Source organism: Cupressus sempervirens, chromosome 11 (assembly GCF_028749045.1).
Source record: "Cupressus sempervirens isolate cs-2001-9-10 chromosome 11, ASM2874904v1, whole genome shotgun sequence".
Lineage (NCBI taxonomy): Eukaryota > Viridiplantae > Streptophyta > Pinopsida > Cupressales > Cupressaceae > Cupressus > Cupressus sempervirens.
Genome location: NC_143128.1, coordinates 616,056,277 through 616,072,676, shown reverse-complemented (window position 1 = coordinate 616,072,676; position 16,400 = coordinate 616,056,277). Strand labels below are relative to the sequence as shown.

At 37.4% G+C, this 16,400-nt stretch overlaps 1 protein-coding gene across 4 annotated transcripts in view; it reads left to right on the top strand.

Annotated features, from left to right (window-relative positions):
• Positions 1 to 16,400, top strand: part of LOC149531199 (alpha-1,3-mannosyl-glycoprotein 2-beta-N-acetylglucosaminyltransferase-like) — a 196,165-nt gene that overhangs the window by 126,259 nt on the left and 53,506 nt on the right. For all 4 annotated transcript variants that reach the window (XM_089811949.1, XM_089811950.1, XM_089811951.1 and 1 more), the window contains 4 exons: positions 6,382 to 6,419; positions 6,589 to 6,665; positions 6,803 to 6,848; positions 7,013 to 7,075. In XM_089811949.1, coding sequence (XP_089668075.1) covers positions 6,382 to 6,419; positions 6,589 to 6,665; positions 6,803 to 6,848; positions 7,013 to 7,075 — 224 coding nt within the window. The remainder of the gene's footprint in view (positions 1 to 6,381; positions 6,420 to 6,588; positions 6,666 to 6,802; positions 6,849 to 7,012; positions 7,076 to 16,400) is intronic.

Below are 16,400 nucleotides of genomic sequence, written 5' to 3'. Positions count from 1 at the left end.
TTTGTAGGAATCATGATTTCTACAATTCCGTGAACCAAATGGACCCTTAGGGAAACAGGAAGAATTAATTTGAACATCTGAATACATACTATCTGAAATTTAGAGTAAGAGAGCACACTTAAAGACATGGAAAGGGTCTCTAGTCTCATGCCTAGAGAGCTCTGTTATGAAGTTGCCTGCTTGCTCATTAGTCCATTCTGGAAGGGCTTCACACAAAAGAGATAATGCAAACAGTATCACTAGATGGTGGTAGAGAAGAAGCAAAGTCCAGACACACATCCTCTATAGACTCAAATGGTAGGTTAAGGTATTGTCTTCGAGCTATGCTAGTAGAAAGAATTTCAGGGTTGTGTTTAAATTTAGCAACCATAATTATATTTTTATTATTAGTGCCAAAACAGTAATCAACATCAATTTTTTTTTGGAGAAGTGGATATCAATGATCCAAAATTTCTTGAAAAGTGTTCTTAAGGAGATTTGAGATATTGGTAGAAAAAAGATAACAAAGTTGCACCCAGATCCATGTCGTCAAATGTTAACCCGTGGAAATCTGAAGTCATTTGGATGGCAAAAACTCTATCATTAGTTGAGCTCACCTCATAAGATTAATAATTCTAGCAAAAGAAAAATGCAAAGCAGAACAAAAGTGACAGGGAACAACTTTTGAACATCTACTTATTTAGTCAGGTTTCATTATCTTGCTTATTAACAAAAATATACAGCACTAAGCTAAGACTTGAAGGAACTAATTTATCAAGCCTCCAAAGAAACTACCCTTCCTAGGATTCATTCCACTAGTTGTTGTTAGCAATTTCTTGTGCAGTTTTATTCATTATGTAATGTCCCCTTTTTAGCATTCATAGCATGATGTTGTCGTTAGCCTATTTCCCCACGGTCCCGTAGGCTAACTAGGACATTAAAGGGGCTTAGAGGCCATTTGGCCTAGATAGTTTCAGTTGCAGGTCTTTCTGAGGGGTTTTGAGGCAACTTTGAGCATACTTACTATTTATAGTAAGTCATCTTGGGCATGGGTGGACATCCAGTGGCAACAGTATGTCGATGGTAATTGTTTAAAATCGGCAAGAAGACTTGTTTATCATTGATAAGATTTGTTTTGCATTGATAAAGCTATTTTATAAAGTTAAATTTAGATATTTAACTTTATTAATGCATAGACTATAGTTTGTGGGAAATATTTAAATTAAAAGAGTCCCCTTTATTTTATAACACATTGGAGACATAAGTTACATAAAGGGAGTTATGTTTTATCCCACATTGAGAAAACGAAGGATGGAGCTCTTGTGAGAACACTATAAAAGAAATAGAAGAGCTTCTTTTAAGCATGCTTGGAAATATCAAAGAAATTGGAAAATTTTTTGGAGATTATGTCTCAGTAGTTTGGGGGACGAAATCCCTTCAAGCTGGAAATTTTGACGCCATTGAAAGATATGGTCTTGAGATTCAACATAGTAGTAGTCTGAAAAAGCGGAACCGAAAAAGCAGGCTGAAAAAGCGGGTACGAAAAAGCAGTCCGAAAAAAGCGGAACCGAAAAAGTGGGTACGAAAAAGCAGAACCGAAAAAAGCAGGCTGAAAAAGCAGTTCGAAAAAAACAAAGCAGAAGGGGCAGCATAGAAGGAAATTATTATAGCCATCTACAACTAGGTTCTTTTGTTAGTATTGTTTTTTAGGGTGTTATAAGTTTTCAGCTGTAAGTGTGCATTATACCAGCATTATCATTTTGTAATCCATGTAAATGCCAAAGTCTTGGCCATATTTCATGAGCATTGTATTTTTCATTGCAATTAAGAAGATAATATTTGCTGGTGTCATTTAAGCAATTTAATATCATTATTTATCAGCTAGTTAGTTTGCATACCAACTGTTTGTAAAAATGCTAGTTGGCTGTAGGTGTTCATTTCTCATGCTTAGATCATATATATGCACTGAATATTGTCAAAATTAGTAGCACACTCATGTTAGGTCATTTTGTAGTCCATTGTAGTCTTCTAGCACAAGATTCTCATTGATGCAAATTGAAGAAAAAGTCATTTGAAGCTAGCTGAAATACTATATCAGTCATACGTCCCTTGCATGTGAATTGTTTGATGAAATTCCTTGAGCTTTTATCAGCATTTTTTTGAGAGCAGATTTGAGGAGGGTTATTACAGTGGTATCAGAGCTTGCTTGCAAAGTGTTTGACGAAATGTCAAACCACTGAAGTATAAAGATTTTTGGTGTTTAAAGAAGTTATAACCTATAGGGGTTATTACAGTGGTATCAAAGCTTGCTTGCAAAGTGTTTGATGAAATGTCAAACCATTGGAGTATAAAGATTTTTGGTGTTTGAAGAAGTTATAACCTATTGGGGTTATTACATGTTAATATGTGGCCAGCAGATATGAGCTTAAAGATTTCCACCATAATGCCCTCAACCATTTTGTGGCATATTTGATTTTTGGGGACTATTGAAATTATTCCAAGCAATTGTTTGGGGAGTTTTCACTTATTCGTGTGTGGCTGGGGTTTATGAGCTTAAAGGTTTTGTTGTGAGGTTCTTACAACCATCGCCCCAAATTCTTTGGGGACCCCCTTTTTTGATTGCCTCGGCAAATTTTTGGGTTGTCCAAAATTTTTTTGAGTTTTGAAAATTTCACGCCTTGGCACCTTCAGGGCCAGTGGGGAGAGGGCTAGATTTATTTTCACCCGGTTTCAACTTGATTTTCCAGAGCCACCAATTTCATCTTTAGGCCGAACAAATTTTAAAGAACAACTCTTGTCAGGATAAAATTGTAAATTTTGTACTTAGACATTTTCTTTTGAAAATTCAGATATAATTGTGTAAATTTGGAATAATTTTCAAAAATGATTTTTTTTGCTAAATTTGGTCTTTTGGGGAAGAAAAATTAATTTTGTGATGATGAAATCAAATTGCAAAATCGATTTTAGACTTTAGAGAAATAATTTCATTTATTGTAAAATGCTAAAATTGCTTAGCAAAATCGATTTGAATTAAAATTGCAAAATTTGGCTTTAAATGGATTAAATTGCCTTGAAAACTTTTTTGCCTTTAATGAAATTAGTAATTTAATATTGAAAAATGGCTTTTGGCTAGCCAAAATACAATTTTAATGACATATTAATTACTAAATTTTCATTAAATGGAAATATTTAACATCTCCAAGGCACCATTTAATTTCCTTTTGCAATTTAGAACTAATTGGCAATTTTCCTTTTGGCAAAATTAAATTTTGGTTAAGTATTTAATTGTGGGCCATAATTTTGCATTAATTATTGTTTTTCTTGCTCCCAGGGTCCAAGTCAGCCAGCTTGGAGGGAGTAAGAAAGTTGGGTATATGAGGAGGCCTCTCTCCCATTTCCTCCTCACTTCTCACTTCTCCTTCTCAAGGTGTTGGCGATTTTGCAAGAGCAGATCTGCACTCTTCTTGCTTGGTGAATTTTGTGGGAGCCGAAATTTGTGGGAGTGGAATTTTGTGGAAGATAAAATTTGGAGGTGAATTACACGATAAATTTCTAATTTGCAAGTGGATTTGAAGTTCTTGAGGTCTAGTCCTAATTCTGAAAAGTCGCTGTACGATTATTGGTTAAGGTGAATTTTAATTATTTAGAGTTGAAAGGGGTCCTTAAGCTGACATCCTTCTTTCGTTCTAGTCTAAGGATTGCTTCTCTTGGTTCTACTTGCTTTCTAGTCCACCACTCTACCATCCCGTAATAGGGCGACGAGTATGGAGGATGTTAGTGCAAGTAAGAATCCCAAGCGGACAAACACTAAGAAAAACAAAGAGGATATGATGCCCAAAACACCTTCCTTCTTGAAAATGAAGCGAATAACTGACACCAGTATCGGTGCAGTGGACATAATACGGATGAAGGACAAACTAAAGGAAGGACAATTCCCCTTGGCAAAGAGGATATCAATGAGACAATTTTGGATCGAGGTTGGATGAGTTAGGAAAGGTTGCTATCAAGAAAAGGCATTTGGGCACCCTTTCCTCTCTCAATGCTTTTATTGGATTTGCGAAGGAATATGAGAAGGACTATGAAAAGATACTACAAGCAACAAGCGGTGTGGTGAAGTTAGCGGAATTTAGGCTGAAGCACACACCTTGTCCTCCTATGAAAGAAGTTAATGAAATGCTAGCTAAGTTCATTGCCTTAGCTAAGAAAATGAAGGAAAAGGGAAGATTTATATTAGAAGATCATTTGATGTAAGCCCAAGTTGCAAATTTCTCTTTCTTCTAGAATAGGACAAGTGTCTATTTCTGATTGGCCACCATTTTGGTGCCTTCTCATTGGTTGCCACTTTTTGCAATTTTTTCATTGGCCCATTGATGAGGTGGCAACTTCTTATTGGCCGATGGGGTGGCAACCCTAATTAGGGCTTTTAGGATCCAATCTGGATCGTTGATCTTGTTTTGATCTCCACCGTCGGTTGTATTTTTGGCCCCTATATAAGGCCATTTGCTTTCATTTGTAAAGTGTTGGAGAAATTGTTGCGAAGATAATACCAAAATTGCTCTCTTTTTCATTGTTGTGACCTGTGTGTTGATTAAGAACATTGGGTGTTATTGCATGTTTTCTACTTCCACATAGTTAGATTTCCTTTCAAGTTGTTGAAGTAAATTTCATTTCAAGTTGTTTAAGTGAGGTTAAAGTAGATGGATAGTTGTATGGTAGCATTGGTAAATGTTTGATAGGGATCAATACGAGACCACTAGCATCCTAGCGGCTGGTTGGGAAGCTTTGTGTGGTAAGCTAGTTTATTATTCCTTCGAATCATTGCACCTATGGAAGTGAGGCCGCTGGTCAGCTCTCATTAGGTTCAATCCCCATCCATTTGCTAACCTTCCATTCATAAGAGTAGGAGTAGAATAGTGAGTAGCTGGGTAGTCGAAGTTTAGAGAGAGCGAAGTTAGAGAAGTAAGTCAAGTAATAGAACACATCCATTCACCTTCCACCACTATTGCTTTCCCATCAACATCATCATTGGCAGACACATCCTCCATCATCACCACCATCAACATTATCTGCCTCCACATATTTCACAAACCGAGCCACCATCACCTTCATCCCACCAAAGTCCAACTCATCCTCAACAATTTGCGTAAGGCCGCCTACGTGATTACCAACGAATCACATCGATAAAATTGAGCGAGTATCCAACAGTGTAAGGAACATTGGAGTTATACTCATGTCTCATGAACATTAACTTTTCAAGAGAGGAGTTGCATGTTTGATATCCCATAGCGAATATTCAAATCCTAATATGTTATGTAAGTGATACAAAACTCGCATCAACAGGTTTCTGTTACCAAGTCGTGAAATATGTCATGAAATGTTTCATGTTTGGGAAGCTTTCCACTGATTAATTTAGCCCCTGTGGCTAGAATATATCACCTTAAAGGTTTCCATTATGAAGTCCTTAGATACTACATTGAATGTGTTTTTTTTGGGGACCATCTTCACTCTTCTTATGAAATCCTGATTAAAGTGAAATTACTAATCCTCATTGTTGATTGCATGAACTACATCATTGAGATCAGTGCATCATCGAGATTAATATTCTTCTGATAGGCTTTCCTCTTATCCCTTTTGCTTGACACTCCTTAGTTCCTTTGTCCCAAGCATTAGGAGATTGTTGGTTATGTGCAATCTCATAACTATTGTTGCATGATATGTCTTTCAGCTTCTCATTGCATTGATGGTTCTTTACTTTTTGAAAGATTATTGAGATGAAAATCCAAGCCCCCCTTGTATGTTTTGGCTTGGTTACAAACCTTATCATTTTTTTTTTTGTTTATGAGAGTCATCATAAACATGCTTGCTCAACTTAGGCTTATGTCTGCTATGGACAAAATCAACCACTTGAGGCATGGGGCATTAATTGTGTCAGCACTAGTATTTCCTTCCTGGTTGCATCGCTATCATGAAGTTTAAAACTTAAATTCTGATTGTGATTGTCTATTTATTCAGTATAAATGTTTAAAAATTTCTGCAAAAAACTTTAAATTATTAATTTGGTTCAATTAACTGCAAATTGACATCTTGTACACAATTTAATTGTTGGGCATGGACAATTAATTGATAACTTAATGCAATTTTTTATTCTCCCCATCAAAGCTCTTGCTTTATCCTTGAGCATTGGTTAGATCTTTTGATCCTTTAAGAATGTGTGGGTTGTTATGTAACTAGCATGTTTCAAAATGATACTATATTTATGGCATGGGTTTGATTTCCATTTTCTTTGTTGCATTGGTATAATCTATCAAATAGCTTTATGATAAAATAAAAGCTGTTCCATCCACTGAATAAATTTATGTTATTTCCTCATCGTCCACACTTCGTGTATCGTCTTGCTGGCAGGAAGAGGAGTAAATGAACTAAAGAATGAAGGTGTTGAGGTGAGCATTTGAATAAAATAAGCCATTTAGCTGTTTGGAAACCAGATTAAATTGAAAGATTGGCAGTGTAATCGTATTATTTTATTGATTTTCTAAGATATGCATACAGGCAAATTTGTGCTAAGCAAGATTATATTGGCAACTCAGTCATGAATTTTAACGTGAACAGGATCCTGTAGCAGCTGTTGTTATTATGGCTTGCAACCGCCCTGACTATTTAGAAAGAACAGTGAAGTCTGTCCTAAGGTATAGAATTAAACAATACAGTTTTCATGAAGAATATTTTTGTTCATCGATTCCACGGGATTTTATTTCATTTCAGTCTATGAGAGCCACTATACATGTCCATTCAGATTCCCGCCAACATGGTTTCTTGTTTTCAGGTATCATGGACCTCTGGCTAAAAAATTTCCTCTTTTCATATCACAGGTATTTAAACAGTATTTTCATTAATAATCTTAGGTTTTGTGGTCATCAGTTATCTTTTTTCATTCTCCCATTCTTTTCAGAATTTTCTTTTAGTCGTATGATCGGTATTTAATCCAGTTCTAAGAAACGTGATTTGCTATCTCTTGTTGCCGACTTTAATTCAGGATGGCCCAGATCTATCAGTGAGAAGCAAAGCTCTGAGTTATACCGAGTTTAAATATATGCAGGTATACTCCAGAGACACGGAAGTTTTACATTATGCATAATGACATAAATGATAACATTCAACCTGTCCTAAAAACTTTTGCTCAAAGCTTCAACTTACATTTTGTTTATGTTAATGATCTAGTGTTAAAGAAGACTTGGATCCTTTTTCTCCACCTGTCAATAATTAGATTCATAGAAGCACAAGTATCATGGCTTCCTATTCAGAAGGAATAAAAGTTCTTTCAATGAACACTAAATATGATGAGTATTATTATGCATTTCAACATAACTGAAGATAAGTATGGTCATTCGATAAGGCCTCTTTTATTAATAGGTGGACTATCCTAAGTGCTGATGCTTCATGCTGTACTGTGTACCCTACAACAGGTATAGGAGCAGAATACAATTGGGTTACAGCCTATAGAAGAGGCTAAAACAACATCTGTTCCAGCACCATTCAACTACTTTATCTTAATTCTCTAAGTTTCCAAATCTGGATTTGCACCACTGATTGATATGCATAGGATTTGGGTTCCTTTCTATGATATGCAGTTTATTCCTAAGACCAGTTTCTTAATCAGTGAGTGTATTGCTCCCTCATTAGGCTCGGTATCAGAAAACTCTCTCATGCTTTCACTCTAACTTGTAGCATGCTTATAGTTTGATTTTTGTTGGCATTGTTTTTATTTATGTAACATTCTCAGTTGGGTCTATTTTATTGTGCTATATATGATTTTAAATGAAGTCCTTATTTACAATATTTTCAACAACTATTACAATTAAGATCCACCATAAAACTGACCCAATTAGTGACAAAAGTCTGTACTTACGTATTTTACAACAACTATTACAATCAAGGTCTACCATGCCACAAACACAAATAAACTTTGCATGCTCTCCCAAGGAGGTCGATGAATCTAGTCAGTCCCAACAATGTGGAACCCTTAAGCTTGTCCCCTTCAATTGAGAATATTAATTGGGGAACAAAACACACATGCAACACAACATGGAGAATGATGCAAAATCATGACATCACAGATACCAAGAACATACACATTGCAATCAAGTCTGGACTGGCATACAAAGGTTACTGTCTCCAACCAATAATACAAGAAATTTGGTAACAAGCAATACAAAGCAATGAGTTGGCACTTGGTATAACATCGCACTCATGCAAAGATATCACAAGGACATGTTAGGTACCAACAGCTTGTCAAGAAGCATTAAAAAATCTACTAATTATTGCACTAGTGTCAACTTTATCTTGAATGATTCCATATTGGCATTCAACACAAGTCATGTCACTATACCATTTTGTAAGATACTATATAGGCCTTAAGTTCATAACATATTGTAGTACTAGTCTTGCACATTTCCACGTACATCTTATTGCAAGTCATGTTCATATTACCCTCTTGTATGATTGCATATAGGCCTTGAGCACAAGAAATTTTAGTGATATGTTAGATAAGATAAGATAATGATATTAATGTCCAACAGAAGACCAAAAGAGGTCTATGTGACTAAAAAGATTATAGCAATAAAGCAAATCCCAACAGGAGCATACAAAGATGTCCGATTAAAACAAAAACAGCCAAAGAAATAACAACAAAGAACAGAGACCAAGAAAGCACTAGGAATCTTTCTTGGGTGAGAAGAAATCTGTCACGGACTGAAACAACCACCGATGCAAAGAATCACTGCCCTGTCTCTGACCACTCCTAGAAGAGCGTTGCTGGTGCAAGTAGTCAGAATGGGATCTGACACATCTGGAGAACCCATTAGCTTGAATAGAGCTGGAAGATCTTTTCACACCATGCAAAGGGGATAATGGTGTGAAAAAGGTAGTAATGAGCTGACTAGATGGGGGCCAGTGGGGAAGCAGTGACTGGATCGTGCTATAATGGAGCGTGGTGGCCTCCTGAATATAAAGAGGAAGACATCTCTGATCATAGTAGCTGAAAAAGTCATGTAGAGCAAAGCAATCTCTGAACAAACAAAAGAATCTTCCTCTAATCTCATAGATGGGACATCGAAAAAGGAAATGAGCTTCATTCTCCACCTCCCCCAAAGTACAAAGCAAACAAATCCGCTCCCCACAATCAATATGATGATCAGTCTGAGCACGAAGATGGTGGGAACCAACTCTGAAAGAACCTAAAGAGATCTGCAAGGCATGGGACCACCTTCATAAAAGATAGCAAGGATGGGTAATGATCCCATCGGATATTTCAAGAAAGTGCTCCGCATAAAAAGACATACGTGGACGCAGCCCACCAGGAGGGTTAATCCAGGTGGTAGAAATGTAAAGTCCGTAGATATCAAGACGAACATGCTCATTCAGCTCTTGCTGAGAGGGTAGAAGATGAGCAGGGGCATCCAAAGAGAACTGAAAAGGAGGGAGATGATCCATGCTAATCTTGTTTGAACTCAGTAGAGAAGAAACCTGTGCATACCAACAACGCGCGCGAGAAGTAGAACTAGACTCAGCAGCCGCAATGGAGACCGAAGAACAATAAGCCAAGTACGAGTAGCGGTTCTGATCCACAATAGTATCAACAAACCCATGAAGACGATGAAGGAACCAAACCAAATCAAAAATGGCCGTGAGTCTGAAAGGATGAACACCGAACTCAACTAAAATCATACTATGAGGAATGAACGTGTGACATCTGATGATGCGTCTCAAGAACAAAGTCTGAATCCGTTCAACCGAGGCCTAGTCAGAGCTAAGAAGAGAAGGGCACCAAACCACAGAGCCGTAAAGGATAGTTGGCGGCACCAAAACGTCTAAGAGAGATAAGTTAGACGAGGTATCCTGGAAGTGATATTTGAAACACTATTTCTCAAGCAAAGCAAGAGAACCCATACCCTTATTAACTATGGGTTGAATAGCAGGTCTCATATTGAAATGCGCACCAGAAAACATGACCCCCAAATAGGTGTAGGATGAAGGAATCTCAATCTCTTGACCCTGAAAAATAAAGTGAAGATGAGATGTTTTTAAAAAATTAAAGACCATGATCCGAGTCTTACCCAAGTTAACAACAAGCTGTCTCTGATCACAAAATAAAGCCAGACCATCAAGAAGTCTCTGCAATTTGTCTGGAGAAGAAGCAAGGAGAACCACATCATCCGCAAAAAGAAGGATAGAAATTAGAACTTGATGAAGATAGCAGCCATCACTCGGGAGTGAAGACTTCAGGAGAAAGTCCTCAAGCTCATCAATATACAGCCCAAATAAAGTAGGCGAGAGAGGACAACCCTGCTTAACCCCAATAGTGCTATGGATTGGATTCGAGAAGCATCTCAGAAATACCAATCTCCCTAAGTCTCTTAAACAGGGCCACCCTAGGAACAGAATCGAAAGCTTTGCGAAAATCAACAAAGCAACAATAGAGCTTCTCAAATCTGTGTCTAGCTTCCTCAATAATAGCCCGTAAAGTGAAGATATGATCCATAGTTTGATAATCGACACGAAAACTGGCCTGCCCTTTAGCCCTTCCTCCAATCCTGTCGAGCTTCGCAGATAGCATAGCATTAAGCGCTGTTGCATATAGTTTGGCAAAAGTATGCCCAATCATGATGGTTATGTAGTTCCTTGGATCAGAGACAGGGCTTGTCTTGTGAATGGGAAAGATCAAATGCCTAGACCAGGAGGTCGGAAACCCAGTGTGAATCACTCTATTAAAAAAGAATAGAGAGATAGGGGCCTAGAACTGAGGCACCAAACTTGAAAAGCTTAGCTTGGAAACCCTCCTCATCGGCAGCATGACTACACTTCATGGATCTGATAACCTCAAAATGTGGGAGGGGGTGAAAAGGCGGATGAAAGGAGGTGAAGGGGGCTGAATGGAAGGCTGCCCAGGAATGTCGTACAGAGCCGTGGCGTGAGAGGTGAGGCAGCGAAAGTCGAGGGTGGAGGGCAGAGGGGTATGGGGGAAAAGGGTGTGCCAAAAGAGTTGGGGATTGCGAATCAGCGTGGAGCAAAGAGATTTGCACTTAGAAGCAATAAAATTACGCTTCTTATTCTGAAGTAAACGGAGATAAGACGAGCAAATACTAGCAAAGTCGGTGGAGTGAACCTCAAAAGCAGATCTCAGAAGATGATGCAAAGACTTGTAGTTCGAATCGAACCACTGGTTCATGGGGCAGGTATTACGACGCTTGCTACAAAGGAGCAAAGGGGGACGATGAAGAATGGAAAGGGTGGCAGACTTAAGGATAGCTGATGCAAGCAAGTCAAACATGGTGGTGGCCTCAGACGAGTCTGAGAAGCATGAAGGGCTGAGGAGTCTTGAGAGATGAGCGAAATAGAGCTCAATCACCATCGAGAAAGTGGAAGCGAATGGGCGAGTGAGCAGTGATAGGAGAAGAATGATGAGGCGACATGAGAGGGGAGAGGCAAATATGAGTACTGAGGAGAGCATGATCAACCAGAGGGAGGCGCAAAATGGTGAAACCACAAATACACAGAATGAAAGAGGGACAGGTCAGAGCATAGTCAATGACACTAGCACCACCTCCATGAGGCCAACAAGTAAAGATCTCAGAACCTGGAAAGGAGAGAGACCATTCCAGATCACTAATCCAGAAGACTCACAAAGCTGCAACAAATGTCTGCCATACACGGATAACGGCCCATGCACATCCTCGGAACACCTCTGAAGCCCTAAAGAAGTAGGATCAATCACAGTGGAACATATGGAATCAGAACTGCGATCATATAGTGGAGTCTGGAGCATTTTGGTTCTCGCATTAAAGTTACCGAGTAAAATAATGTCCCGTAGAATAGCAAACTAAGAGATGGTCTCACAAAGATCAATATAGGGGTCCCTGTCATCGGTAGCATGAATAGCATAGTGAGAGGAGGCCGGTGGAAAGTAGCAAGCAGCCAAATAAAGATCTCTCTGGCGGTGACACTTATGGTCAATATGGACCCACATGAATCTGGCAAATGTGTCTGAATGTACAATAGAAGTGCTGCTGAAAATATCATCCTTAATCAAGCATGCGACACCACCCGAGCCCTGTACGCCACCAGACACACGAACCTCATCACAACAAATGGATAACCACTGAAAATCGGTAACACTTGGAAGAGGACGTGCGGGACTCTCGTGAGTCTCGATAATAACAAGAATATCAGCAGTACCCACAACATCACAAAGAAGACCAGGTAATGACCATAAAGATCCATTACCATTCCAACAGTTAACAAGAAGGGAGCAAATGGGGGTCTCCCTCTTGTCCGACTGCTGGTGGGACCGTCATTTGGCCTTGGGGGCCTGCCTCTCTTCCCAACCATTGGGAGCGGAATCTCTAATAACTGCTTTTAGGTTTTTGATAACTGCCCACTTACCATCTTGCCTCGCATTTGCCACAATTTCGCGAGCTTGTTTGAGCTCTATAACTTGAGCCTTCGTGAGATCTTCATCTAAGAAGATTTTAGAAGGAAGGGAGAAGAGCATTCTCTTAGCACGAAGAGCCCGAAGTCTATCAATAAGTGAAAGGAATCGAATAAAAAGAACATCACCATGACCAAACCAGCACCTATCCATTGTGATATCCATAAGACCAAGCTGGTCAAGGAGGAAAGAGCGCCCAACAGCAAGAGTATCATGGGTAGAAGGAAGCCCACGAACCCATAGGTTAAGCTCACAAACTCGTCTCAACCTCTCGTCCTCGAATTTACCTTGCACCATTTTGTTAATATTAACCAGAGGTTGAGAGTCTGTATTACTACAAAGAGATGCCCATGACTTAACCTTCAATTCGGTTTCCGATACAAGAGAGGAGTGTTTAGCTGCAATGCTAGCTTGCTGTTCTTTGATGGAATCCAGTCCTTCCAGTTGTGAAATGATAGAGCTGATACTGGTTTGCAGACCAGCAGTTTCAGCAGTAAAGGTGTCAGGAAAACGTTGAAATCGAGCATTAATGGAGGTCGTAGCACTCGATAAATCAGCGGAAAGAGAGGCAACCTGTGCCTACAATAGCAGGTTGTCTGATTCAAGTTTGGAGATCCTATCACATAGTCTCTGATAGGTGTTGAGTTGCTGTCCAGACCCTGATACAATGTCATCATCCATAATGAAACCACAGCCCAGATAGGCAAGGAAGCCTTGATATATAGATGATTCTATATAGGTCTTAAACACAAGGATGTTTAGATATAGCTTAGATGGTACCATATAGGCCTTTAGTACATTTTAAATGTTTGAAAAACCATCCTTTTTATCTCATTAATATTTTCACAATACCATTGATATCTTTATGGCAAAGTCATGTTCACAATACCCTCTTTTATGATTTTGTATAGACCTTGACACAAGGATACTATCTAAGGTGATTTTGTATAGGCCTTCAGTGTAAGCAATGCCTCAAGCTCTTGGATAAGACCATTTCAAATAGTTGAAAATTTGAAATTCCATTCTTTTTATCTCGTTAATATTTCACAAGATGCTTTGTATTTGTCCATCCTCAATTTTGAAGGACAATTTGGTCCACTCTACTCTTACCATTAGTATCCAAAAATGATGTCAAAGTTCACGATCCTTGCATCATAATGTCGGAAAACAACTCCAACAGGAGACATTTTTCCCCCAAAATTTAAATTAATTATACATTATGTATTTTGAATTATCTAATTTCATGTTGCATTCACCATGCATAATAAAGATTCACTAGACATAATCAAAATCAAACAATGATGAAACTTGAGCTTTTAGAATAATTAGAAATTATAGATAATGATTTCTAAGATGTTTGATGTTCAAATATGCAGCAAAAGTCTCTTTACGTAAGAGATTACAAAGATCTATTCATAAAGCATAATATTGGTAAATGAGAAAAGAAGGGAATAAGAACTTGAGTGAAAGAATAAATGATATCTCTAAATTTTAGCCTAATAACTTTATTGACCATTATAAATTAAATATTACAATACTATGTTGAAACTCTTCTTTAATGTTCAATTGACTAACGACACAAGTTTGTTGTAAAATTTTACAAATTTGTTTGGACTCAAGGACTTGGTAAGAATGTTTACAATCTGAAACATATTAGAATATTATAATGTTTCTTTAATGTTCATCTTAGTTAGTCTTTGGTTTATTAAGTAGTTTCTATTTTTGTTTTTAGTTCACAGTTGTTTCTTTTAGAGAAATCGTCTTTGTAAACCTATATAAGGAGTTTTTATCTCCTTTGTTTAATACAACTACAACAACATTTATTTACCATAACATGGTATTAGAGTGGGTTAATGGGATCTCACAAAATTTGGTGAATTTTTAAGAAAAACTTGAGCATCTTTTGATTTAGAATTTTTTACAATTTGTTTTTTCCATTTTTTAAAATAAAAATAATAAGAGAGATTTTATGAAATTTGTGGTTTGTTTTTGAAGATTTTTGTCAGAAATCACAACCTTGGTGGGGAGGGTTTTGATCACATAATTTCTTGGTTTGAGAAAACCTCTTCTACTTTTGAAGGTTGCATTGATTTGATGTGCATTTTGTGAGTCACATGTTCTTGCATATGTTGTTTTACCTCATGAAGCCTCGTCTTTTGTCACATGTACGTTTCTCTAATAGGTTTTCATTTTTTTTTCCTTAAAAAAATATCTAATGGGTTTTCATAATTTTTTGTCTCGAAAAATTTCTAATTCTATAATTTGCAAAGTTGCGTGGGATTCCTTTGTGGGTTTAGAATTTTTCCTCAAATTATCTGGTGGATTTATAATTTTTAATAATTTTTTCCTAAAAATTTATACTTTGAGTTTTTCTATTTCTACTCAAAAAATGAAGCTTTGTATTCTCTGATCCATGTCTTGAATTTCATTGTTTGGTTTTGATCAAATCTTCACCTAAAAAATTGGGTCTAATTTTTTTATTTTCTCCTAAAAAATCGTGCCTTTTTGCAGTCCATTTTGGGGCATCATGCTCATTTGCAAAGTTTGGAGGGTTTGTCTCTATCTCTAAGGAAGAGCAACTTCGTCATCCAACATCAGGTTGGATGTTTTTGTGATGACTTTTGATTAGATGTTTTCCTAATTCTAGGAGGGTTAGTGGCAGACTCATCTCAATGTTAAGAGTTAGTGGCAGACTCTTGTCTCTTTTTGCAAAACTTCCTGGAGAAGGGTGCACACTTCTCTGTTATTTTCTGGATTTTTTTTGCTTCTTGGTGATTTACATTTTGCAAATCCAGGGAGCGTCTCAACAGTAGCAAAATGTTTTGCAGAATTTGTCACCAAAAGACAACAATTAGACGATGACCATTAAGTGAGGGCATTAGAATATTAAAATGTTTCTTTAATGGTCACCTTATTTATTCTTTAGCAAGGTTGCATAGGTATTTTTACCCAAACCCTTGGTAAGCATACCGGGTATTGGTATGCGTATTCCATACTGGCTACTTGCCTGGGTATGTACAGTGCAGCCAAAAATGCCACATCACCTCACAAAATCTTCCCCCCATGCAAAAGGTTAAAAAACTGCCACGTAGATTAAGATGTCTGATTTTTATTTTAGTTTTTCATTTGCATATCAGCTTGTTGTTTATCAAGATTAATTCAATATGTAATCAGTTTGAAACTTTGATGCAATATTGATTGACAACAAACTACTAATCTTTTTTTGATTTTCGCTATTCAAGTTAGAACTAGAAGTTTAACATTTGTAATATGTCATTATATGATTTATGATCTTCTTACTCATATTTTCAGATTTTCTATGAAATACCAAAATTATATTAAAACAATTAACTCCTGTCTCTTGTTTTGAAACATACACGTACCTTTAACCATACCCAAGTACCCCCGTACCTGTGCAACCTTGGTCTTCAGTTTATAAAGTAGTTTCTATTTTCATTTTTAGTTCACAATTGTTTCTTTTAGAAACATTGTCTTTGTAAATCTATATAAGAAATTTTCATCTCCTCTATTTAATACAACTACAACATCATTGATATACCATAACAAAACATACCACAACATCGCTGATTCATCTTTTACAAGTTTTATTAAATAACAATAAGCTCCTCATGTATATGCTTGAAGAAGACTGGGTTCTTGACAAGTTTTAACACCCCTTATTGTTGTGAAATAAGGGGAAAGGCCTTGCTTGAGACATTTGTATTTCAGAAAGCATTTGCTGACCTAGACTACCTCACCTATTTTGACTGTACTTTGCTTATATTGATGAAAGGGCAACTACCTGCTCCTTCATATTGGTTGATGTGACCGCACTTGTACCAGGATTGAAAACATATATAAAGGCAGATGTAATATCATCAACACAATCAGCCCAATCCGAATCTGTGAACCCAATCAGTTGAGGATCTTTGCTTTC